This window comes from Jaculus jaculus, chromosome 7, assembly GCF_020740685.1.
Source record: "Jaculus jaculus isolate mJacJac1 chromosome 7, mJacJac1.mat.Y.cur, whole genome shotgun sequence".
Taxonomy (NCBI): Eukaryota; Metazoa; Chordata; class Mammalia; order Rodentia; family Dipodidae; genus Jaculus; species Jaculus jaculus.
The window spans coordinates 71,159,460-71,183,226 of record NC_059108.1 but is presented as its reverse complement, the minus strand read 5'-3'; the positions used below and the strand labels follow the sequence as shown (position 1 = coordinate 71,183,226).

Here is a 23,767-nt window from a genome sequence, read left to right as displayed (position 1 = left end):
CAGTTCCTTAGAAAATGCACTGTTAGCCGAGCTTGGGCCCTGTTTCTGCGGCTCAGCCCTCCAGACGGAAACCTGTGCTCCAAGCTCTTCGCTGGAAGTGATTTGAATCACCCAGGCGACTGGAGAGGCGTGGAGCAACGCCCTTTCCGCCGGAAGTGGGTGTCAGCCTCCACGTGCCATCCCTCCCCCACCACCCGGCCTGTAGCGGCGGCTCAGCTGCTGCCATGGAGCCTGCGGGTCTGGAGCTGATCCTCCGAGAGCTGCTGCTGCCAGACACCGACCGCATACGCCGGGTACAGGGCGGCGGACCGGGCCAGGGGGGAGGGGAGGCAGTGGGAAAGCCTGACTGTGACCTGCCTCCCCCCAGGCCACAGAACAACTCCGGAGCGCTCTGCGGGACCATGCCGCCTTGCCCGCGCTCTGCGACCTGCTGGCGTCAGCGGCGGACCTTCAGGTAAATTACCTGCCGCAGCGCAAACCACCCGTTAGCGCCCTGCTGCCGTCTCCTGCGTTCAGATCAGCGGTCAGTGTTTTCTCTCCTGACTCTCACCTCCTCACCCAGATCCGCCAATTTGCGGCAGTGCTAACCCGCAGAAGACTGATCACGCACTGGCGACGCCTGGCAACTGAGCAACGGGAGAGGTGAGCTGAGTCTGGGGCGGGACGGGGCGGGCCGGGCCGGGACGGAGGCCACTCTGCGAAACTGGTACCAAACACTTGCCACTTGTCTTCCAGCCTCAAGTCTCTGATCCTTAAGGCCTTGCAGAGAGAGACAGAGTAAGAGCTGCCGCGTTCTCGGGATCCTAATTAACTGGGCTATGATCCTCTCTACACTTCTGCCTAACTTCTGTCAGCTGCAGGCTGGAACTTAGAGGGCAGGGACTTCAGCCCTAGAGGGTGGAACAAGATTCCGAGTCTGAGCCAAGCGTGGTGATGCACATTTGGGAGGCAGAGGTAGGAGGATAGCCATGAGTTCGAGGCCACACTGAGATTACAAGATTACATAGTGAAATCCAGGTCAGCCTGAGCTAGAGGGGGACCCTGCTATGAAAAGCAAAACAAAACAAAAAAGATTGCAAGTCTGCTGAAAACTAAACTTATTGAAAATGGGCAGATAGTAAATTGCCAAACTCTAATCAGAAGAATGATATTCTGGGCCCTGGAGAGATGGTTTAGCAATTAAGGTGCTTGCCTGTGAGGCCTGAGGACCAAGGTTTGATTCTCCAGGACCCACATAAGCTGGTGGCACATATATCTGGAGTTCATTTGCAGTGGCTGTAGGCATTGGTGTGCCCATTCTTTCTCTTTCTCTCTCTCTCTCTCAAAATAATTAAAATTTTAAAAATAATTCTAAAAAGGCTGGGTGTAGTGGTGCACACCTTCAATCCCAGCACTTGGGAGGCAAAATAGGTGGATCACTGAGTTTGAGGCCACTCTGAGACTACATAGTGAATTCCAGGTCAGTCTGGGCTCTCGAGTAAGACCCTACCTCCGTGGAGAAAAGTATGGCATTCTTTCAGGCCTGGCTGAACTCACCTAATCACCTCCCTGTCCCCTCCCCCCAGTATTGCTGGACTCCCTCTGAGCTGCTGTTTCATGCATTTCATCCTTGAGGCTGGATCACTGGGAAAGGAAAGATATTGGAGGGTGATTTGGGGGGATCTTCCCTTTGCAGGCACTGTGTGAGAGTCAGCCTGGCCCAGCTCTCAGCCACCATTTTTCGAAAGGAAGGCCTGGAAGGCTGGCCTCAGCTCATGCACCTCCTTCAGCAGAGTACTCACAGCACCCACATCCCTGAAAGAGAGGTACTGTTACACTGTTCTCAGGAGGGCCAACTGGGAGGCTGGGTAGAACATGGAAGCTTTCTCTCCCATACCCTGCTTCTACAGATGGGGCTTTTGCTGCTGAGTGTGGTGGTGACTTCACAGCCTGAGGCCTTCCAACGCCACTACCGGGAGCTCCTTCAGCTTCTGAATGAGACTCTTGGTGAAGTGGGCTCTCCTGGATTGTTCTTCTACTCCTTACGTACTCTGACTGCCATGGCTCCCTGCCTCAGGACTGATGACATGGTGAGATGTGGGCTTGCACTTCCCCCAGCTCTGGATACCTTGGCCTCATACCCTCACCCTTGTAAGTTTTGGTCCAAGCTGCTTCAGACTTTTATCCTGCCTTTCATTTTTCCTGACACTTGAGGGGACATACTATGGGTGGCCAGGCCTGGCTGGTATGCCTGGGCTCCTTTTCTCTAGAGTTCAGACTGTGAGGAAGCTACTAGCCCTGGGGCCTGAGGTTGGGCTATACCTGGCTTTCTGAGATTCAGCTCATCCTGTGTCCCTCACCCCCTCACCAGCCTCTTGCACGGATGCTGGTGCCCAAGCTCATCATGGCGGTAAAGGCTCTGATCCCCATAGATGAGGTGAGGACAGGAGGGAGGGAGCTCCTTCGTTAAAGGAAAATGCAGGCACATAGCCTGGTCTCCCAAACAAGAGCATAGTAATTCTATGACTATGTCTGTTAGGTAAAGGCCTGTGAAGCCCTAGAGGCCCTAGATGAACTGCTGGAGTCAGAGATACCCATCATCACTCCTCACCTCTCTGAGGTCATCACATTCTGCCTGGAAGTAAGCCTGGGATGGGCATTACCCCTGCTGCTTATTTTGCTGGCAGTTTTCTTGCTTGTCTCTGATTCTTGTTAATCTCTGGGTAGGTGGCTAAGAATGTGGCCCTAGGTGACACAATACGTATACGTGTTCTCTGCTGCCTGACATTTTTGGTCAAAGTCAGGAGCAAGGTGAGTGCCCTCTGATGAATATTACCTCATCCCTTCATCTCCACTCTTAATTTTATTTATTTTCAAGGGGAGAGAAACAAAGGGAGAGAGACCTACTGCAAATGAATTCTGTATGCATGTTCCACTTTGTGCATCTGGCTTTACATGAATGCTGGGTGGCTGAACCCAGGCCATCAGGCTTTGCAAGCAAGAGCCTCTTACCGGCTGATCAGTCTCTCTACCCCACCCCCAGGCTATAATTCTTTTGTTTTGTTTTTTGTTGTTATTTCTCTCTTTCTTTTTTAATTTTTGTTTATTTGAGAGCAACAGATAGACCGAGAAAGTGTGTGGGGGGGAGAGAGAGAGAGAGAGAGAGAGAGAGAATGGGTATGCCAGGGCCTCCAGCCACTGCAAACAAACCCCAGATGAATGAGCCACCTTGTGCATCTGGCTAATGTGGATCCTAGGGAATCGAGCCTCAAACCAGAGTCCTTAGGCTTCACAGGCAAGTGCCTAACCACTAAGCCATCTCTCCAGCCCCCCACCCCCTTTTTTTTGAGATAGGATTTCACTCTCTCTAGTCCTGGCTGACCTGGAATTCATTCTGTAGACTCAGGGTGACCTTGAATTCACAGCTATCCTCCTACCTCTGCTTCCCGAGTGCTGGGATTAAATCTTTTTGTTTTTGTGAGGCAGTTTCACTCTAGTCCAGGATGACATGGAATTCATTATGTAGTTTCAGGGTGGCCTTGAACTCATGGCAATCCTCCTACCTCTACCTCACGAGTGCTGGGATTAAAGATGAGTGCTGCCACCACGCCCGGCTCAGGCTGTGATTCTTTTTTTATTTTTTATTTTTTTAATTTTTATTTATTTATTTATTTGAGAGCGATAGACAGAGAGAGAAAGACAGAGGGAGAGAGAGAGAATGGGCGCGCCAGGGCTTCCAGCCTCTGCAAATGAACTCCAGACGCGTGCGCCCCCTTGTGCATCTGGCTAACGTGGGACCTGGGAAACCGAGCCTCGGACCGGGGTCCATAGGCTTCACAGGCAAGCGCTTAACTGCTAAGCCATCTCTTCAGCCCAGGCTGTGATTCTTTTTTTTTGGTTTTTCAAGGTAGGGTCTCACTCTGGTCCAGGCTGACCTGGAATTCACTATGTAGTCTCAGGGTGGCCTTGAACTCATGGAGATCCTCCTACCTCTGCCTCCCAAGTGCTGGGATTAAAGGCGTGCGCCACCATGCCCGGCTTAGGCTGTGATTCTTTTTTTTTAATTTTATTTATTTATTTGAGAGCAACAGACACAGAGAGAAAGACAGATAGAGGGAGAGAGAGAGAATGGGCGCGCCAGGGCTTCCAGCCTCTGCAAGTGAACTCCAGACGCGTGCGCCCCCTTGTGCATCTGGCTAACGTGGGACCTGGGGAACCGAGCCTCGAACCGGGGTCCTTAGGCTTCACAGGCAAGCGCTTAACCGCTAAGCCATCTCTCCAGCCCTAGGCTGTGATTCTTAATGTGAGTCCATCTTAGAATGAAATTCTCAAGGACAATGCTTTGTTCCCTATCAAGGCTTTATTGAAGAATCGTCTCCTGCCTCCCTTGCTGCAGACCCTTTTCCCTATTATGGCTGCTGAGCCACCAATGGGCCAGTTGGATCCTGAAGACCAGGATTCTGAAGAGGAAGATTTAGAGATTGGGTTGGTAGGGGAGACACCCAAGCACTTTGCTGTTCAGGTGATGTATTAGTTTTACTGTAACTGATAGAGATAGCTGACAGAAACAACTTAGGGCAGGGTGGGGTTATTTTTCTTTTTCAGAGATTTCACTCTACCATGGTGGTAAGGGAATAGTGGAGCAGAACTGTTCAAATCATGACAACTAGGAACCAGAGGAGAGGAATTCACATCATCACGAACAAGTAGTAGAGAGTGAGAATGTGAGAAAGGGCCAGAGAAAGATGTAGCTGGCAAGGACATTTCCTTTGTCCACCTAAGCCTTACCTCCTACTTTTTACCCCTTTCTAATAATGCCATCATACGAATCTATCAAGGGATCAGCCCATTCATTATGCCATAGCCCTTGTGATCCAGTTGGCTCTGAAAAATGCCATCACAGATATATGCAGTAGTGTACTTTACTAATATCCTAAGCATTTTCAATCTAATCAACTTGACTTTAAGATAAACCATTGAAGCCAGGTGTGGTGCTTCATAACTGTAATCCCAGCTTCCAGCACTTGGGAGGCAGGAGAAGGATAGGGAACAGGGGTAGGGACAAAGTGTAGCTCTGGGAGGTTGCAAATCAGAGATAGGGTCAAGCAAAGTCTTCATGAACTTTCTCAGGTTGTGGACATGCTGGCACTACATCTTCCCCCCGAAAAGCTCTGTTCTCAGCTGGTAAGTGTGTCTGTTCTGATATCCCCATATCCAGGTGTACCTAGTCCCTTGAGGTCAAGGAAGTTTGAGCATGTGTGTTGGGTCTGTTACAAAAGGAATAGGTATACTCTTTCTGGGCTTTCAGGAAAGTGCTATTTTTGCCTAGATGCCCATGCTGGAAGAAGCCTTGCAGAGTGAGAACCCATACCAGCGCAAAGCAGGGCTCCTGGTGTTGGCTGTGCTGTCTGATGGTGCTGGCGACCACATCAGGCAGAGGTATCTCTTCAGTCCCTGCCCCAGGGTGAGGTGGGCCATGTCAAAAGGATAGTTTTACATCCCATAGCAGTCCTGGTTTACTTGTTCCAGCTTGATAGTTGATAGCATTAATTATCAATAGTATTTACCCACTTGCAGAAGTATCCTGGTTTTGGCCGGGCGTGGTGGCACATACCTTTAATCCCAGCACTTGGGAGGCAAGGTAGGAGGATTGCCATGAGTTTGAGGCCACCCTGAGACTACATAGTGAAGTCCAGGTCAGCCTGGACCAGAGTGAGACCCTGCCTCAAAAAACCAAAAAAAGAAAAAAGAAAGTATCCTGGTTTTGAAGATAAATGATAGTACCTACTGTCAGGTGCCAGAGAAAACCCTAGTCTTTTTTCAGGGGAAACGAAGGAAACATGTGGCATATGGCTCTTAAGTCCTACCTCTTAGGCTTTGTTCTTGTCTCCTGCCTCTTTCAGACTGCTGCCCTCACTGCTGCAGATAGTGTGCAAGGGCCTGGAGGACCCCTCACAGGTTGTGCGCAATGCTTCACTGTTTGCTCTGGGCCAGTTCTCAGAAAACCTGCAGGTCAGCGAAGCTAAATGTGGGCAGCCCACACATGAGACAAACCCCCATCCCCTTACCCCTGGCTAGGGAACCTCGTCCCTTCAGCTTTCATCTCCTCAAGCATTCTTGCTGCTATTGGCACTGAAGGATGTGGCCTCTAAGAGAACCTGACCAAGGTCCTGCTTGCTCCTTCACCAGCCCCATATCAGCAGCTATTCAGGGGAGATGATGCCATTGCTCCTTGCCTACCTGAAGTCAGTGCCTCCAGGGCACACTCACCACCTCGCCAAGGCCTGCTATGCCCTGGAGAACTTTGTGGAGAACCTAGGTAGTGATGGCAGTGGGAATTCAGGGGAGGGGACTAAAGCTGCAGCTTTGGGTAAAGAGGACATGGCATGCAGCTTCCTGAATTTGTTGCCTATGGTAGGGGAGAGGTGTGGAAGGGCCACACGGAGGGTCAAGCAAGAGGGAGGAGGGGCTTGCAGAAGGTCACAGACTTGAGTTGGTTGATAGAAGAGCCCCCTTTCCCCCAGGTCCCAAAGTGCAGCCCTACCTTCCGGAGCTTATGGAGAGTGTCCTGCAGCCTCTCAGGAGTCCCTGCAGCCCCCGGGCCAAGGAGCTAGCAGTGAGCACTCTGGGGGCCATTGGTGAGGAGAAAGTGGCAGGAGGCAGTGGCACAGGGTTCACCCAGAGAGCCTATGGCAGGTAGTCTCTACTCCCCTCAGAGCTCTGACTCTGTCCTGTCCTGTAGCCACAGCAGCTGAGGCCTCCCTGCTGCCCTACTTCCCCACCATCATGGAACATCTGCGGGAGTTCCTTCTGACACACCATGAAGAACTTCAGCCTGTGCAAATCCAGAGCCTGGGTGAGTGAGGGTATCCCAGGTAGAGTTCTTAGAACCAGGGAAAGGCCATGCTCACCTAATGTTCGCAGAGATCTCCCCTCAGGCAGTGCAAGTGTCTTCTCGTCAACAAAGGCATTTTCCATGCTGTACGTAGCAGCAGGGTAGAGTTTCTCAACGTCTCTAAGCTGCCACCTTGGTTCCCCAGCCTATCTCCATATACCATTGCTAACTGCTTTTATCCCAACAGAAACCCTGGGACTGCTAGCACGAGCAATGAGGGAACCAATGAAGCCCCTGGCTGAGGAATGTTGTCAGCTGGGGCTGGGCTTATGTGACCACATAGACGACCCTGACTTGCGACGTTGCACGTGAGTGACCCCTCATCCTACCCTTGCCTCTCCTGTTTACCCACAGATACCAGCCCTTTCTGGTTTGGACCATAGCATGGGGCTCTCCCATTCTGTCTGGCTGTAGCAAGTAGCACCATACAGATTCTTCCTGCAGCTGGGCCTGGTGGCACATATCTATTAATCCCACCACTCAAGAGGCTGAGGTGGGAGGATTAACATGAGTTTGAGGCCACCTTGAGACTCTATAATGAATCCCAGGTCAGCTTGGACTAGAGTGAAACTCTACCTTGAAAAAACAAAACAACACTGGGGAAATGGCTTCAGCAGTCAAATGTGCTTAGTTGGTTGCAAAGCCTACCAAGCCTGGGTTAGTTTCTTTAACACCCATGTAAAGTCAGTTGTGCGAGGTAGAATATGCATCTGGAGTTCACTTACATCATCAAGAGGTCCTGGTATGCTCATTCTTTCATATTCATTCTCTTCCTGAATTTTTTTTTCTGATTTATTTTTATTTATTAGACAGGTGCAGAGAGAGAGTGAGACTGGGCACACCAGGGCCTCTAGCCACTGCAAAGAAACTCCAGATGCATGTGGGACCTGGAGAATAGAACCTGGGTCCTTAGGCTTCGCAGGCAACTGTCTTGACCACTAAGCCATTGCTCCAGCCGAACTTTTTTTTTGTCACAGAAATCCTACCTCAGTCTCCAGAGTGCTGGGATCAAAGGTGTGTGCTGCCAGACCTGGCTAACCATATTATTTATTTATTTTGCTTTTTCGCTGTAGGGTTTCACTCTAGTCCAGGCTAACTTGGAATTCACTATGTATTCTCAGGATGGTCTTGAACTCACAGTGATCCCTCTACTCTGCCTCCCAAATGTGGGGATTAAGGGCATGTGCCACCATGCCCAGCTAAACATTTTTTTAAACTATTTTATTTATTTATTTATTTGAGAGAGAGAACAGAGAGAATGGGCATACTAGGGCCTCCATGTGCTGCAAACGAACTCCAGATATATGTGCCACCTTGTGCATCTGGCTTACATGGGTAATGGGGAATCCAACCTTGGTCCTTTCAGTTTGCGGGCAAGCACCTTAACCACTAAGCCATCTCTCCAGACCTAAACACACACACATAATTTTTTTGGTTTTTCAAGGTAGGGTCTCACTCTAGCCCAGGCTGACCTGGATTTCACTACGGAGCCTCAAGGTGGCCTTGAACTTGTGGCGATCCTCCTACCTCTGCCTTCCAGTGCTGGAATTAAAGGTGTGTGCCACCATGCCTGGCCTTAAACATATTTTAAAAAATATTTTTATTTATTTATTTCTTTGACAGAGAAAGAGAGGGGGAGAGAACGGGTGTGCCAAGGCCTCCAGCCACTACAAATGAACTCCAGACGTGTGTGCCCCTTTGTGCATCTGGCTTACATGGGTCCTGGGGAATTGAACCTGGGTCCTTTGGCTTTGCAGGCAAATGCCTTAACTGCTAAGCCATTTCTCCAGCTCTTAAACATATTTTAACAGGTAAAGGCTGAAGCTGGGCATGGTGGCCCACACCTTTAATCCCTGCTCTTGGGAGGCAGAGGTAGGAGGATCACCTGAATTGGATGCTACCCTTAGACTACATCATGAATTCCAGGTCAGCCTGAGCTAGAGTGAGACCCTACCTCAAAAAACCAAAATAAATAAATAAATAAATAAGGCCGGAGAGGGCCTGGTATGGTAGCATACACCTTTAATTCCAGCACTGGGGAGGCAGAGGGATCACCATGAGACTAGTGAATTCTAGTTCAGCCTGAGCTAGAGTGAAACCCTACCTCAAAAAACAAACAAAAAAAGACTAGAGTGATAGCTCAGCAGTTAAAGCTTGCTTACAAAGCCTACTGACTGGGTTTGATTCCCCAGTATGCATGTGAAGCCAGACACACAAGTGGCACATATGTCTGGAGTTCATTTGCTGAAGCAGGAGGTCCTGTCTTGCTGTTCTTTCTTTCTTTTCTTCCCTCCCTCCTCCCCCCCCTGCCAAATAGTGAAATAAATATTTTTTTTTAATGTAAAATACAAAAAGAAAAAACAGATTCTGTCTGCTTCTACCAGGTATAGCCTGTTTGCAGCCTTATCAGGGTTGATGGGTGAAGGTCTGGCACCCCACCTGCCACAAATCACCACGCTGATGCTGTTGTCATTGCGTTCCACCGAGGGCATTGTGGTAAGCAGAGGGTGGGTGTGTTGGCCAGTTAAGCAAAGCTAGTGGTATGATGGGATTTGTTTATTTTCTGGTCCCTCCTGAGCCAAAGTCTCAGTTCTCCTTTCTCCATCCAGCCTCAGTATGATGGTAGCAACTCCTTCCTTCTGTTTGAAGATGAGAGTGATGGAGAGGAAGAGGAGGAGCTCATGGATGAGGATACGGAAGAGGAGGATGACTCTGAGATCTCGGGGTATGGGAGGAGTGCTTCTCTACTCAGAGGAATCTTTGATTCTAGATAGGGGTTCAGTGCTGCACTTGATCACCTGGCCTCCACCTTCCTCTAGGTACAGTGTGGAGAATGCCTTCTTTGATGAGAAGGAAGATACCTGTGCTGCCTTGGGAGAGATCTCAGTAAACACCAGGTAAGTATTGGCTCTTCCCTTCCTAGTGCTGGGAACCCCACCCAGGAGCCCTTTCCTACTGCTGTGCCTCTGTCCATAGTGTGGCCTTCCTTCCATATATGGAAAGTGTCTTTGAAGAAGTATTCAAACTGCTGGAGGTGAGTCAGTCAGTGGGGTTCCCAAGCTTGGGCTGCCTTTACTCTGCATGCAGCAGGCACACACCTGCTCTCTTCATTCCAGTGTCCTCACCTGAATGTGCGGAAAGCAGCTCATGAAGCTCTGGGTCAGTTCTGCTGTGCATTGCATAAGGCCTGCCAAAGCTGCCCCTCAGAACCCAACAGTGCTGGTGAGAAGGAGAACCTTGCCAGGCTGGGAGCCCTGGGGAGTGGTAAGGCCTGATAAAGGCTTCAGCCAGTCATGTCTGCAGCTCTACAGGCGGCCTTGGCTCGGGTTGTACCATCCTACATTCAGGCAGTGAAAGAAGAACGGGAACGCCCAGTGGTGATGGCAGTGTTGGAAGCCCTGACCGGGGTGCTGCGCAGTTGTGGGCCCCTCATTCTGCAGCCCCCTGGGTGCCTTGGTGAACTGTGCAGCATGCTGAAGGCTGTACTGCAGAAGAAGGTGAGAAGGGCAAGGGGGCTATGGGAAGAGGAGGTGCAAGGCCCCAGAGTGGATGGTCAGTCATAAGTCCAGCTCCGTTCACCACACAACCACCATAGAAAACAGAAAGGGGGGATGTAGAGATGGCTTAGTGTTTTAAGGCACTTGCCTGCAAAGCCTAAGGACCCATGTTCAACTCTCCAGATCCCACGTTAGCCAGATACACAAAGGTGAGGCAAATGCAAGGTCACACACGTCCACTATGTGGTGCAAGCATCTGAGGCCCTGGCACACCCATTCTCTCTTTCTCTCTCCCCCTCTGTCTCTGAAAAAAAATTTTTTTTAAGGAAAGAAAGAAAAGAGAAAGGGGAAAAGAGCCCAGTCTCAGCTGAACTCAGCTGAACCTCTTCCTACAGATAGCCTGTCAGGACATCAAGGAGGAAGAAGAGGAAGAAGACGAAGATGATCAGGTAAGAGCTAAGGATGAGGACTAGAGAAGTGGCTCAGCAGTTAAGGTGCTTGTCTGTAAAGCCTAAGAACCCAGGTTCAATTCCCCAGAACCCACATAAGCCAAATGCACAGTGGCACATGCATCTGGAGTTGTTTTGCAGTGGCTAGAGGCCCTGCTGTACCCATACCAGCCTTCTTTGAAGTCTTTGAAAAGAATTTATTTATTTATTTATTTATTTATTTTGGTTTTTCAAGGTAGGATGTCACTCTAGCCCAGGCTGACCTGGAATTTACTCTGTATTCTCAGGGTGGCCTCGAACTCACGGCAATCCTCCTACCTCTGCCTTCTGAGTGCTGGGATTAAAGGCATGTGCCACCATGCCAGGCACTTTTTTTTTTTAAGAGCATTGGGAGTTCAGAGGACAGTAGTGTGGACTAGGGCAAATCAGAAGTAATAGATGGAGGGCAGTCCAAGAACCACCTTCAGTCAGTACAAAACAAGTTGGGGAGGCACATTGGCAGAGTTGGCCCTGGTGCTGCAGTCTCTGATCTGACTCCTTAGGCAGAGTATGATGCCATGTTGTTGGAGCATGCTGGAGAGGCCATCCCTGTCCTGGCAGCTGCAGCAGGGGGAGACGCCTTTGCTCCTTTCTTTGCCAGCTTCCTGCCATTGTTGCTATGTAAGACGGTGAGTGCTCTGTCCTCTGGGTCCTCCTCCACCCTACCCTCTGTCCACTCATGCCCCCAGTGCCTGCATCCCCTGTTCCAGGCCAATTTGCAGCCCTCTTGAAACTCCCCACAGAAACAGGGCTGCACGGTGGCAGAGAAGTCTTTTGCAGTGGGAACACTGGCGGAGTCCATTCAGGGTCTGGGTGCTGCCTCAGCCCAGTTTGTGTCTCGGCTGTTCCCAGTGCTATTGACCAGTGCCAGAGAAGCAGACGCTGAGGTGCGGAGCAATGCGATCTTTGGGCTGGGCGTACTTGCAGAGCATGGGGGCCACCCTGCTCAGGAGTATCCTAAGCTTGCAGGTGGGAAGGGTGGGATTGGGGAAGTCCCAGGGCTTGGGAATAGTGAGGTCTGCCAGTATGTGCATATATTCCTTGACTGTAGACCAGCCACTTCCCCAAGGTCCTGGGCTTCCTTTTGCCCCTCCTGGCACGAGAGCGGCATGATCGCGTCCGTGATAACATCTGTGGAGCTCTTGCCCGCCTGTTGATGGCCAGTCCAACAAGAAAACCAGAGCCCCAGGTGAGGAAATAGCATCAGGTAGGGATGAGAGCCAAGGAGAATAGTGGAGGGGCCAAGTGACCTGAGACATTTATGGCCTAGGTGCTGGCTGCCTTGCTACATGCCCTGCCACTGAAGGAAGACTTGGAGGAATGGGTCACTATAGGGCATCTCTTCAACTTTCTGTACCACAGTAGCCCTAACCAGGTAGGTAACCTCACTGGGCAGTGTTAGGCTGCAGCCTCTGAAACAGGCAGAGGTCACTGTATATGATGCATGGTTTCAGGTGCCCTCAGGCATACATTACTCTTTGTTTTTAAGCCCAGGCTTTGGTGTAAGCTATGTAGCCAGCATGGCCTGAGCTGATCCTGCTGTCTTTTACCTCCCAAGTGCTGGGACAGGCATGCACCACCAAGCCCAATTTTATGAGCAGCTAGGGATCAAACCCAGGCTTTTTGCATGCTAGGCAAGCACTTTGTCAGTGAAGCTGCCTTCTCCAGCCTCTTTTCTTAATCCATAGAATGCATGGCAGGTCCTGTGGTGTGATGAAGCGGGGCTTCTCTAGGTAGCCTCTTTCCTCGGTGAATTCCCTTTCTTCCTCTGAGCTCAGTAGAACCTAACTTTCCTAGGTTGGCTTACTAGGTAGGACTAGGAAACAGTTCTCTGTGGAGCCTGGGATACTTCTCACCCACCCCACCATATCTTGAATCAGAGAAGCTCTGCTTTCTGAATAAGTTTGCATGCACCAACTGCCTAGGTTTAGATTCATGTCCCAGTTCTTGTGTCACCTTTGTCTTATCTCTTCGGAATATGTTTTGTTGGGAATACCTGGTTATGTAGGCTTCTTTTGGTCTTAAGGCTATGACTATAATCACCTTTAATTATAAAGCTCTCATCACTCCCAAAAAGAAATTATCATCATGTTTCCTTGTTTTTATTCTCATATTCATGGTTGTTTGGGGTGTCTACAAGTCAGTGTCAATTCAACAGCCCTTGTATGAGATTTTTTTCTCCTTGGTCCAGCGACCCACTCTAGTCCTGGGACCCAGGATTATTACCACCTCTAAATTGACAACTCCTTTCTCATAGGTTGTAGATGTGGCTCCTGAGCTCTTGCGCATCTGTAGCCTTATTCTGACAGACAACAGGATCCCACCAGGTGAGGACAGCAGTCATGTGTGGGGGGGGGTCTAGAGGAAAGAAAGTTTGGGGCAGCAACACTCAAAGGGCTTGGGGCCATAAGGGTTTAGGAACCCAGTCTTTTGCTGGAATGGATCTTTCTGCACAGACACCAAGGCCACGCTGCTGCTGCTCCTGACTTTCCTGGCCAAACAACACACTGACTGCTTCCATACAGCACTGGGCTCACTGCCTGCTGACAAGGCTCAAGAGCTCCAGGCCATGCTGGGCCTCACCTAGACTTACAGGCTGCAGCTGGGCCAGAGAGCACACCCCCACCCAGGCCTGAAGATCACCTCCTGAGCCCAATTCCAGTTCACACCAAAGATTCTGGGCCTCATATCCATTTGAAGTCAGCCCTGTTTGCTGCCTTATAAAGGTGTCCTTGGTGCTGGATGTGTTACATGTGAAGTCATGACATCATACTGTAATAAAGGCAGTTTATTTTCTGCTTGAACACTAGCTCTGAGAGTGGAAAGACTAGAAATGTGCATTCAGAAATGAGAAATAGCCAGAGACCCAGTGAGGCTGGACGCAGGTTTAATGAAGCTGACCTCTACCCGCTGTGGAATCTGGGTCCTGGCTGAATCAGGAGGCGTCCGTATGGCTTCTCTTGTTCCACAAGAAGGATCTTCTGTGAGGCGAGCACTGGTCAAGAAAGGAGGCAGGTCACATGAAGTCCCTGTGGCAGTTTGGTCTGTATGTCTCTGTCTTACCTGCACATGGGCCCACACTCACCCAGAAGCAGGTAGAAGACCCGGGCAGCCATCTTGCGGGGGCTGAGAGGTGGCACCAACCTGCTGAAGTTGGGCTCCCTGTTGGCCTGAAGCTCCATTGCTACCACCCTACAGGGAGTGAGAACTGTTAGTCGAGGCCATAGGCCTAGTACTACCCCATTGAGGCACTGCTCCCTGGTACCTGTGCACAGCCTCTAAAGAGAGCAACTCAGGCTCTGGGGGCATCTCCATGGGCACTTCAGGGAGTTCAGGCACAACAGGCAATGCCAGAGCCTCTGGGCGCTCTGCCTCAGCCCAGGCCCTAGGAGAACGGAGGAGTCAGAACAGGGATAGTAGCAGCCATCCTAATCCAGGCAAGGCTATGGGTTTCAGCTTACACAGCCTGGGCTTACCAACGTTCTTCCAGGGGGATGAGGCTGGTGCGAGATTTCTCCTCTTCAGCAGCCTCCAAGGAGAGCTCTGTTGAGGAAGAAGGCTCTGAAGGAGAGTATTTGGCTCCAAGCTGTCAGGACCTTATGGTGCTTGTCTGGCACACACAAAGCCCTGGGCTCAGTCCTCCTACAACAAAGCTACCCACTTGCAACCAGCGTGTACAGCCTAGTGAGAAAAGTACTTTCGTGCCAGCTGTGGTGGCACACGCCTTTAATCCCAGCACTTGGGAGGCAGAGATAGGAGGATCACAATGAGTTCAAGGACACTCTGAGACTATAGTAAATTCCAGGTCAGCCTGGATTAGAGTGAGATCCTGCCTTGAAAAAGCAAAAAAAAAAAAAAAAAAAAAAAGGCACTTAGACTTGTGAAAAGCCTACATGAAAGCTGGATAGTCAGTCTATGTTTCCTCAATATTACACATTCTTTCCCTTTTAAAAACAGCTTTAGCAGCCAGTGTGGTACTAGCTTCCCCAAGTGGAGGTCGGCATAGTGTCTACCTTGCCCTCTTCTCCAAATCTTTACCTGAAGATAGCATGAGGGGACCGCTAGGCTCCTGGGCCTCCCTCAGGACCTGCATAGGGAAGAACAAGAGTAAGATCCAAGCATTCCAGGCTTGGGGTCTTGGCCTGGGGAGCCTGTACATTCATTGCATGGCAGGAGAAAGCAGCCTGCCGGAGCTCACAGAACATTGGGCTATATAGAAAGCAGTGGACGCAGTTACCTCAATCTCACTCAGATCAGTCTTTCTCCCTTCCTCTTCGGCTACTGTCTCCCTCTCCACAGCCACTTCTTCAGTTACCAGGGGTAACCTTTGCCTAAGCACTTTTGGGGGTATCTGGGCACAGCAGGTCCACAAAGCCAGTAGTTCTGGGGGGAGCCAGCCAGCTAAGATGAAAAGACAACATTGGAGTCACAAGACTACCAAGAGAGGAATCGGTTCCAAAGGTCACACATGTCTTACTCCACCATTCTTACAGAGAGTTGGGGTTCTGAAGAGCTCTGCTGGGCTAGTGGTCATCTTGGGAGGCTGCACCACTGGCTGTAGGGAGGGGAAACACCAGAAGCCCTTTTTAGGAGGGAACACTCTTCACTGCTGCTCTTCTGTACGTTGTTCCCGACCTCTGCCTCTGTTTGCAGGCTCAGGATCTGTGGCTGAACAGCACACTGGCCTGGTGCTTGTGTGTATGCAGCTCTGTCATATGTACTTTCTAGGGAATGGTGGTTTTTCATAAGGTTTCCGAGTCTCCCTCCACCCTCAGGAGTTCAGAAGCCTGACTTGAATCCCTCTGTTCTCCAGGGAGTGCCTAGGCTTCACTCACATACTCCCAGCAGTAAGCTCCAGTCTGTAGTTGTTCCTGGAATTTCTCTTGAGAGATCTGAGTCTCCTTATCCCAGAATATTAACTGGCGGCGGTGACGGCGGCGGCGAGTAGGTGGGGTTGGAGATGGCCTCTGGTGAGTGGGAAAGGGGGTGGGAGTCAAACTACCTATCACTCCATTTCCTGTCAGCCTGATGGACTGCTGCTGGCCCCACACTGCCCCTGGGGGTTTCCTGGGGAAGGGCTTGGGTAAAGAACAGGCTTGTATAACTCATAGCATACATGTAACTGTTGAGAAGGAAGACCATATACAATGGGATGTGAAAAGGGACATCTTTTACTGGTATAAGCTATCAGTGGCCCTGGACTTGGGGAAGCAGCTTTGGGAGAGGAGAAAGGAAGCTCTGGAGGGACCCTACTCACTTCTGGGCTAGGTGGGGTTGGCATGCGCAGCTCCTTTGGAGGAGTCACCTCTGCAACAACAAGTTTTTGCTCAGGCTAGAGTATTCCCCCAAGCAGGTTGGGATAAGCACTTTTGTCTGCAGCAGCTGTGCAGGTGGCCCAGGAAAACCCTTGGTCATAGTGGATACTCACCAGAGGGTGGGGCCTCAGGCTCCCAGCCTACCAACTTCTGTTCCTCAGGGCCTGGTACTGGGGCCTGATATGGCTCTCTTGTACCTTCTACCCTGAGAGGAAATCAGTAGGAGACATAAGGCAATTCTACCACTGATTACCTGATCCAGGGATTCCTATACTTACTGTGCTGGAGCTGGAGGAGAGAGTGTGGGGACCCCAACATCACCCTCTAGGGCCCGGGTTTCTTCTTTGGACTCTGCACAGAGAAAGGATCAGAGTTTAGAAGGTAGAGGAGATGGAAGTACTGCCCAGTCCCAGCCTGCCTGTGCCAGGATCTGACCATCCAATGCCAGCTGGGCCTTTTGCTGCTGGAGAAGCCTAGCTTGCCGATATTCCTCTAATAAAATGGCTTCATCTTCCTCTGCAATCAGCAGGTCCAAGTCTCGACGACTGACCTCTGGGAGGTCCTGTTCACCCTGTGGAGGGAGGAGGAGCAAGGGAAAGGCCAGACCCAAGGAAGCCCACTGAGTACTCAAGGGACAGGGGGTATGCAAATGGAGACAGATGGCAGAGTTGTGGGGGCAGAAAGCAGTAGATATAAGGGGTTGAGCCTGAAACCCTGTGTGCTCACCTCAATCTGCAGCATTCTTATAGGCTCCGCCTCCTGGAGGGTGATGACCTCAGGAGATTGCACAATAGTCAAGGCCCTGTCTGGAGGGTTAGGACAATCATACTAATTCCATTTTCCAAGTTCCCACACCCATGTGTTGAGGCAAAAACATGAACTTTGTAGACAATAGTCAGACCCAAGCCAGTCACCAACAACCTTAACCACTAAGCCATCTTTCCAGCCCATCACCAGCAACCTCCACATAGCACATTGCCTTGAGCCTCATTTTTTTCTTCATACAATGGAGATAAGAATAATAATTAAAAATGTTGGCTGGAAGCGCATTCTGGACTGGAGAGATGGCTTAGCAGTTAAAAGTGGTTAAGGTGTTCACTGCAAAGCCAAAAGACCCAGATTCGATTCTCCAGGACCTGCATAAGCCAGCTGTACAAGGTGGTACATGCTTCTGGAGTTTGTTTACAGTGGCTGAAGGCTCTGGCACACTCATTCTCTCCCTGCCTCTATCTGCCTCTTTCCATCTCTCAATATTTTCAAAAATTTTTTTGACCTTAAAAAAATTTTTAAAGCCAACATTTCTTCTTTAAAAAATATTTTTATTTATTTATTTTGAGAGAGAGAATGGGTAAGCCAGAGCCCCTAGGCACTGCAACCTAACTGCAGATGTATGCACCACTTATGCATCTGGCTTATACTGGGGAATCAAACCTGGGTTCTTAGGCTTCATAGGCAAGCACCTTAACCACTAAGCCATCTCTCCAACCCCTTTTAAAGCTTTTTGTTTATTGACAACTAAGAATAGACAATCATAATTTCCAGCCTCAAAATTTTTTGACCCCTTTTTTTTTTTTTTTTTTTTTGGGGGGGTAGGGTCTCACACTCTGGTCCAGGCTGACCTGGAATTCACTATTTAGTCTCAGGGTGGCCTTGAACTCATGGCGATCCTCCTACCTTTCCCTCCTGAGTGCTGGAATTAAAGGCGTGCACCACCACGCCCGGCTTGACCCTATTTTTATGAGGTGATGAGATCATACAAACTACCCCTCTTAGGGCCTAGCTGGGGTTTTTGTTTTTTGACATAGGGTCTCAAGATGAAGCCCAGGCAGGCCTTGAACTCTTGTTCCTCCTTCCTCCCTCTTCCAAGTGCTAGATATAGGTGTGTACTTGTTTGTTTTGTTTTCTTCTTCAAGGTAGAGTCTCATTCTAGCTCAGGGTGACTTGAAATTCATTCTGTAGCTCCAAGATGGCCTCAATTCATAATGATCCTATCTCAGCTGCCTGATTACTAGAATTAAAAGTGTGACAGAGCTTCTAGGTGCTACAAAGGAACTCCACATGCATATGCCACTTTGTGCTTTTGGTTTTATGTGGGTACTGTAGAATTGAACCTGGGTCATTAGGCTTTGTAGGCAAGCACCTTAACTGCTGAGCCATCTCTCCATCCCCCCCCCCTTTTGTTTTCCTTTCGAGGTAGGGTTTCACTCTGGCCCAGGCTGACCTGGAATTCAACTATGTAGTCTCAGAGTGGCCTTGAACTCATAGCGATCCTCCAACCTCTGCATCCCAAGTGCTGAGATTAAAGGCATGTGCCACCACGCCTAGCTATTTTTCCTTTTTTAATAAAAATAGATTTTGAAATGATCTGCCTAAAGTTGTCAGGCCGGCCTCAAACTCACTATGTAGCTCCAGTCAGGCACTGAAATTGCAATCCTCCTGCTTCAGTCTACCAAGTAGGTTGGGTTACAGACCTTCACAACCAGGACTAACTTGGCCTGGCTCTTAAGCTCAAAGGCAATCATTTCTTCAGCTCCTGGGAATTCCTATGCTTCTCACCAGAAAGATGGTTCCCACTGCTGACCTGGCTTCCTAGGCTCTGTAGAAACTTCAGGAAGAGTCTCCTTATGAATTCTCTCTGGGGTTGCCATCTCTAAAAGATGTCGAATCTTTGGGGAGGGATTGGGAACAAAATACAAGTCTTAGGGTTAGCTTTCTGCTTTCAAAACATTCAGTCAATTGGCACATTTGGTAATCTCACTTTAAACTCTTTTGTTTTGGTTTTGGTTTAGTTTTCCTGAGACAGGGTCTCACTATGTAACCCAAGTTAGCCTCAAACTTTTGGCAATCCTACTTGAATCTACTGAGTGCTAGGATTATATAACACCATCTTTAGGCCAGGTGTGGTGTGTGTGTGTGTGTGTTTTTTTTCGTAAGAGATAGGAATCGAATCCAGGGTTTCATGCATATTAAGCAAATGCTCTACCTGTGAGCTATACTGCTAGACCTAAACCCAATTCTTATAGCATTGACATCAGCATGCAGTGAACAAACCACCATTAGGTCTAGGTCCTGTTCTTGCCCTCCACCCCACTCCCACATTAGCCTTTGCCAATTTATGCAAGAAGCTTCATCTGTATGCCAGGTGTGGTAGGGGACAAAGGTGAATGAAGGAGTCTTAAGGAGTAAGTGATCTAGTGGGCTCAAGTTAGAATATGGTAACAGTAAGAGCCAATGCAAACGACCACACAAGGCACTAGTAATATCATTTGGTTCTAATGGAGAGTGGGATAAAGATTTCATGGGAAGCTGGGTGTGGTGGCACACACCTTTAATCCCAGCGCTCAGGAGGCAGAGGTAGTAGGATCACCATGAGTTCAAGACCACCCTGAAACTACATAGTGAATTCCAGGTCAGCCTGGACTAGAGTGAGACCCTACCTCAAAAAACAACAAAATACTTCATGGGAGGGCTGGAGAGATGGCTTAGCGGTTAAGCGCTTGCCTGTGAAGCCTAAGAACCCTGGTTCGAGGCTCGGTTCCCCAGGTCCCACGTTAGCCAGATGCACAAGGGGGCGCACGCGTCTGGAGTTCGTTTGCAGTGGCTGGAGGCCCTGGCGCGCCCATTCTCTCTCTCTCTCCCTCTATCTGTCTTTCTGTGTCTGTCACTCTCAAATAAATAAATAAAAAATGAACAAAAAATATTAAAAAAAAATACTTCATGGGAAAAGGTAGCATGTGAGCTAAGCCTGTAAGTATATGTAGGATCTGACTAAAAGAAAATGAAGGGTGACTTATGGGCTAGGGAAACTTCTTTTCCTCAAACAAGTGAGTTGGCATCATAGGGACATGGAGGGCAAGATCAGTGTTCAGGGGCCTAAGATGCTTCCAGAAGAGAGAGAAATGAGGGTGACTGTCCACTTAACCCAATACAGAGAACCCTAAATGCACTGTATGCAGCCAGGATCTGCTGTTTGACTGGGGAACCAGGGAATAGAGTAGCATCTAAGGTGTGGGTATATTGGGAGAGGAGGACAAGAGGTAAGAAAACCAGTACATAGATAATGAGACCTTAGATTTGGAAAAGTGTAGAGATAAGGGAATAAGAGCTGCTTTTAATGGGAGACTGTCCTATCAGACTAGTCCTGAGTAGCAAGAACAGGAACTTTGCCTTTATGGTCCCATTATGAGAATCTTCTGCCTCATTGCCTCTGGGGAAGACCTATGGCAGTATCCCCAAACTCCAGTGACAGATTAACACAGGGACAGCATTCTCCCCCCCCCACACACACATTACCAATTTATGATTTTCTTTCTTATTTATTTTGGTTTTTCAAGATAGGCTCTCACTCTAGCCCAGGCTGACCTAGAATTCACTCGGTAGTCTCAAACTCACAGCGATCCTCGTACCCCTGCCTCCTGAGTGCTTGGCTTAAAGACATGCGCCATCATGCCTGGCCAGTTATGATTTTGAGGTGTACCAGGGAAATCCTACCTGAGGGATATCAAAAGGGCTGGGAAGTCTGGGATCCTCAGATATTATCCCAAAAAAGGGGTCTGGAGCATCTTCTGAGGCTTCCATCATGGCCAGGCAGTTAGGAAGCAGCAGGCTAGGCCTGGAAGATAATGTGAGATATCAAGTACAGAAACTGAGATATGGTTGGTCCCAGTCCTAGTGGGACACTCACAGGTCAGTTTCCTCCAAATCAATACGGATCTGCAGCTGGGCACGGTGCAGACGCTCCAGGATGTGCTGGATGTCCTCTGTGGGAAGGGAGGGCAAGGTAGAGAACCAGGTTAGTATCTGGCCATTCAGCTCTGCTCTACCTCTGGGGTCCCTAGACTTACCCACAAGATACTGGCATTGTTGAAAATAAACCCGTACCACACCAATCTGAAGCTGGGCGGAGAGATACAGAGAGAAGCGGGGCCGGGGCAACCCGGGCATCTGGGGTTGCACTCGTACCAGTATGTAATTGATGATTTCCTCGCTGGGGAAACAGTATGCCCAGATCAATGTTGTACCCAGAACAGCCCACAACCTTGCCTGACCCCGCACTAGATCCTCCTTCCTCCCTTCTCTGGGTCTTACCAGGTCTTCGCTACATTCACCTTCAGATATTCGCGCTTCGCCAACCGGCTGCCGCGTGTCGCTGCCAGCCTGAAGGTGGGTGGGAGTGAAAGCGTCAGGAGGGGTTCTCAGGGCACAGTTCTGGGCACATCCATCAGCCCATCAACCTCGTTCTCACCAGATGGTAGCAAAGCAGCCGGTGTGGCGCTGAAGCACGTTGGGATAGTAGAACATCGTCCCACTTCAGTTTTGCCCTCAGCACCAAGTCTCGGGTTGAATCTCAATCCGAGTTCTTCAGAGCACGGGATTCCCAGCACCGTGGGAGAGGAATAAGGATTTGGATAGGTGGGTGGAGGCAGAAAGCAAAATCAATGACGCGGTCAACAGTTCCTAGTTAAGAAAAGAGATGCCGGAGTTGGGATGCCCCCCCCCCCCAGCCATCTCTGGGTAGATACGCACTTTACGCAGGTACATCAGACTTACTGGATCCTTTGGGGGTGAGGAGCTTCCAGTTAGAGATGTGCCTGCCCTCCACAGCAGACCTCCTTGAGCCCCAGGAGAGACAGAACCTCTGCCTCGTGGCGAGCGCTCCTCCTACAAGCCTGGAGCCTAGCGCCTCGTCCCCGCCGCACCTGAACAGCCAATGCGGAGCCGCAGCAGTGGGCTGGTTCCTGGCGCCAAAGGAGCAGCACTGGGTTCCAGGACATAAGGGTCTTGGAGACAGGCAGAGAACCAATCGCATGAACCCTGAGCACTGCGGTGGCATTGTGAGGTGTCCTGACCAATTGGAACTTGGTCTCCCCTATAGCAACAAGGATTTCCCCAAGGTTCTCCGCTGGCCAATAAGCGGGGAGCAAGCCGTCCTACCCTGGCTACAGCCGGCCACTAACAATGTCTCCACTGGTAGAGGTGAGGTCATGTCTGGGGCAAAATACCCTGCCTCTGTTTAGCGTACAGAGATGTAAAAGAGGTGCCTTGGCCTAGAGTAAGTGGCACATGCTGTTAATCCCCCGCACTCGGGAGGTAGAGGTAGGAGAATCACCGTGAGTTTGAGGCCACCCTGAGACTACATGGTGAATTCCAGGTCAGTCTGGGCTACAGTGAGACCCTAACTCAGGAAAAAAAAAAAAAAAAAAAGGTTCCTGGCCTGCTCATAGACTCTGCCCAGACCCCTAAATTCCACCAAGTCTGATTTTGTGTTCAGGTGGAGCCCGTGTTGTGCTAGAGAAGTAGAAACAGAGTGCAGTAAACCGGGCATGGTGGTGCACACCTTTAATCCCAGCACTTGGGAGGCAGAGATAAGAGGATTGCCATGAGTTCGAGGCTGCCCTGAGACTACATAGTGAATTCCTGGTCAGCCTGGGCTAAAGTAGGACCCTACCTTGGAAAACCAAAAAAGAAAAAAGAAGCGGTGTGAGAACAGTGTGAGGTGAAACTGTAGTTGCCGCAGGTCAACAAGAAGTCACTCACAGAAAACAGCAAGGGGAGCTAAACCTGGTGACACAGGACTGTAATTTTAGCTACTTGGAAGGCTGAGGCAGGAGGATTACAACTTCAAGGCCATCCTGTGCTACTTAGTGTGATTGCCCCTAAGTGAAAAGTAAAGGAAGCCCGGTGTGGTGGCTCACACCTTTAATCCCAGCACTTGGGAGGCAGAGGTAGGAGGATTGATGTGAGTTTGAGGCCACCCTGAGACTATGTAGTGAATTTTCCAGGTCAGCCTGGGCTAGAGTGAAAAACCAAAAAGAAAAAAAAAAGTAAAGGGGGCTTGGAGAGATGGCTCAGCAATTAAGGTGTTTGCCTGCAAAACATAACAATCCAAGTTTTAATTCTCCAGTACCCCCATAAAGCCAGATGTACAAAGTGGCACATGAATTTGCAGCTCATATGCAGCAGCTGGAGGCTCTGGTGTGCCTATCCCTCTCCTCCCCCCTGCTTACAAAAAAAAAACACACACACACACACACACACACACACATATATATATAAAATGTATATATATACATAAGTAATTTTTGTTTTTTCGAGGTAGGGTCTCACTCTGGTCCAGGTTGACCTGGAATTCACTATGTAGTCTCAGGGAGACTCGAACTCATGGCGATCCTTGTACCTCTGTCTCCCGAGGTGCATGCCTGTAATCCCAGCACTGGGGAGGCAGAGGAAGGAGGACTGCTGTGAATTTGAGGTCATCCCGAGATTACATAGTGAATTCCAGGTCAGCCTGGGCTAGAGTGAGACCCTACCTCGAAAAACAAAACAAAACAAAAAAGCAGCCAAGCATATGCACACCTGTAATTCCAATACAAGGGAGGAGGGGTGGAGGCCCAAGGACCAAGAGGTCAGCCCTTGCTACCTACTGAGTTTGAAGCCGGCCAGGAGTATGTTGTTGGGTCAGAGCTGGTCCTGAATCAATTAGAGCAATGTGGAAATAGCATATACGACCCCAGCAGGAGGCTGTTCTTTATTGGAGAGCAAGAGAGCATGTGAACAATGAAGGACAGGCCAGTCCCATTCTGAGGGTTTGAG

The 23,767-nt window shown here is 49.7% G+C and overlaps 2 protein-coding genes across 3 annotated transcripts; one reads left to right on the top strand and one right to left on the bottom strand.

Moving 5' to 3' along the window:
• Positions 1–19: 19 nt before the first annotated feature.
• On the top strand, positions 20–13,668 carry Ipo4 (importin 4). 2 transcript variants are annotated; one of them, XM_004661824.2, is made up of 30 exons: positions 21–293; positions 368–454; positions 563–642; positions 736–777; positions 1,676–1,805; positions 1,890–2,069; positions 2,351–2,416; positions 2,519–2,620; positions 2,707–2,790; positions 4,337–4,501; positions 5,110–5,163; positions 5,309–5,418; positions 5,883–5,991; positions 6,169–6,298; positions 6,504–6,617; positions 6,722–6,835; positions 7,062–7,182; positions 9,259–9,370; positions 9,484–9,599; positions 9,694–9,771; positions 9,851–9,908; positions 9,991–10,096; positions 10,178–10,371; positions 10,767–10,820; positions 11,363–11,488; positions 11,603–11,811; positions 11,916–12,048; positions 12,130–12,234; positions 13,117–13,186; positions 13,316–13,668. In XM_004661824.2, the coding sequence occupies exons 1-30, from the start codon at positions 225–227 to the stop codon at positions 13,444–13,446; spliced, it is 3,249 nt and encodes a 1,082-aa protein (XP_004661881.2). In that variant the 5' UTR covers positions 21–224; the 3' UTR covers positions 13,447–13,668. The 2 variants fall into 2 exon arrangements, with proteins under 2 accessions (XP_045010383.1, XP_004661881.2); XM_045154448.1 differs by lacking the exon at positions 6,504–6,617 and having other exon boundaries at positions 20–293.
• Positions 13,633–22,027, bottom strand: Rec8 (REC8 meiotic recombination protein). The gene is made up of 20 exons (XM_045154451.1): positions 21,725–22,027; positions 21,420–21,631; positions 21,263–21,331; positions 21,019–21,161; positions 20,859–20,934; positions 20,666–20,786; positions 18,756–18,840; positions 16,901–16,980; positions 16,610–16,745; positions 16,453–16,525; positions 16,288–16,379; positions 16,117–16,166; positions 15,695–15,826; positions 15,351–15,414; positions 15,097–15,260; positions 14,898–14,946; positions 14,336–14,402; positions 14,125–14,244; positions 13,945–14,051; positions 13,633–13,854 (listed from the first exon to the last, which is right to left on the bottom strand). Exons 2-20 carry the CDS (start codon positions 21,473–21,475, stop codon positions 13,763–13,765), a joined length of 1,776 nt encoding a protein of 591 aa, XP_045010386.1. The 5' UTR covers positions 21,476–21,631; positions 21,725–22,027; the 3' UTR covers positions 13,633–13,762.
• Between the last annotated feature and the right edge of the window lie 1,740 nt (positions 22,028–23,767).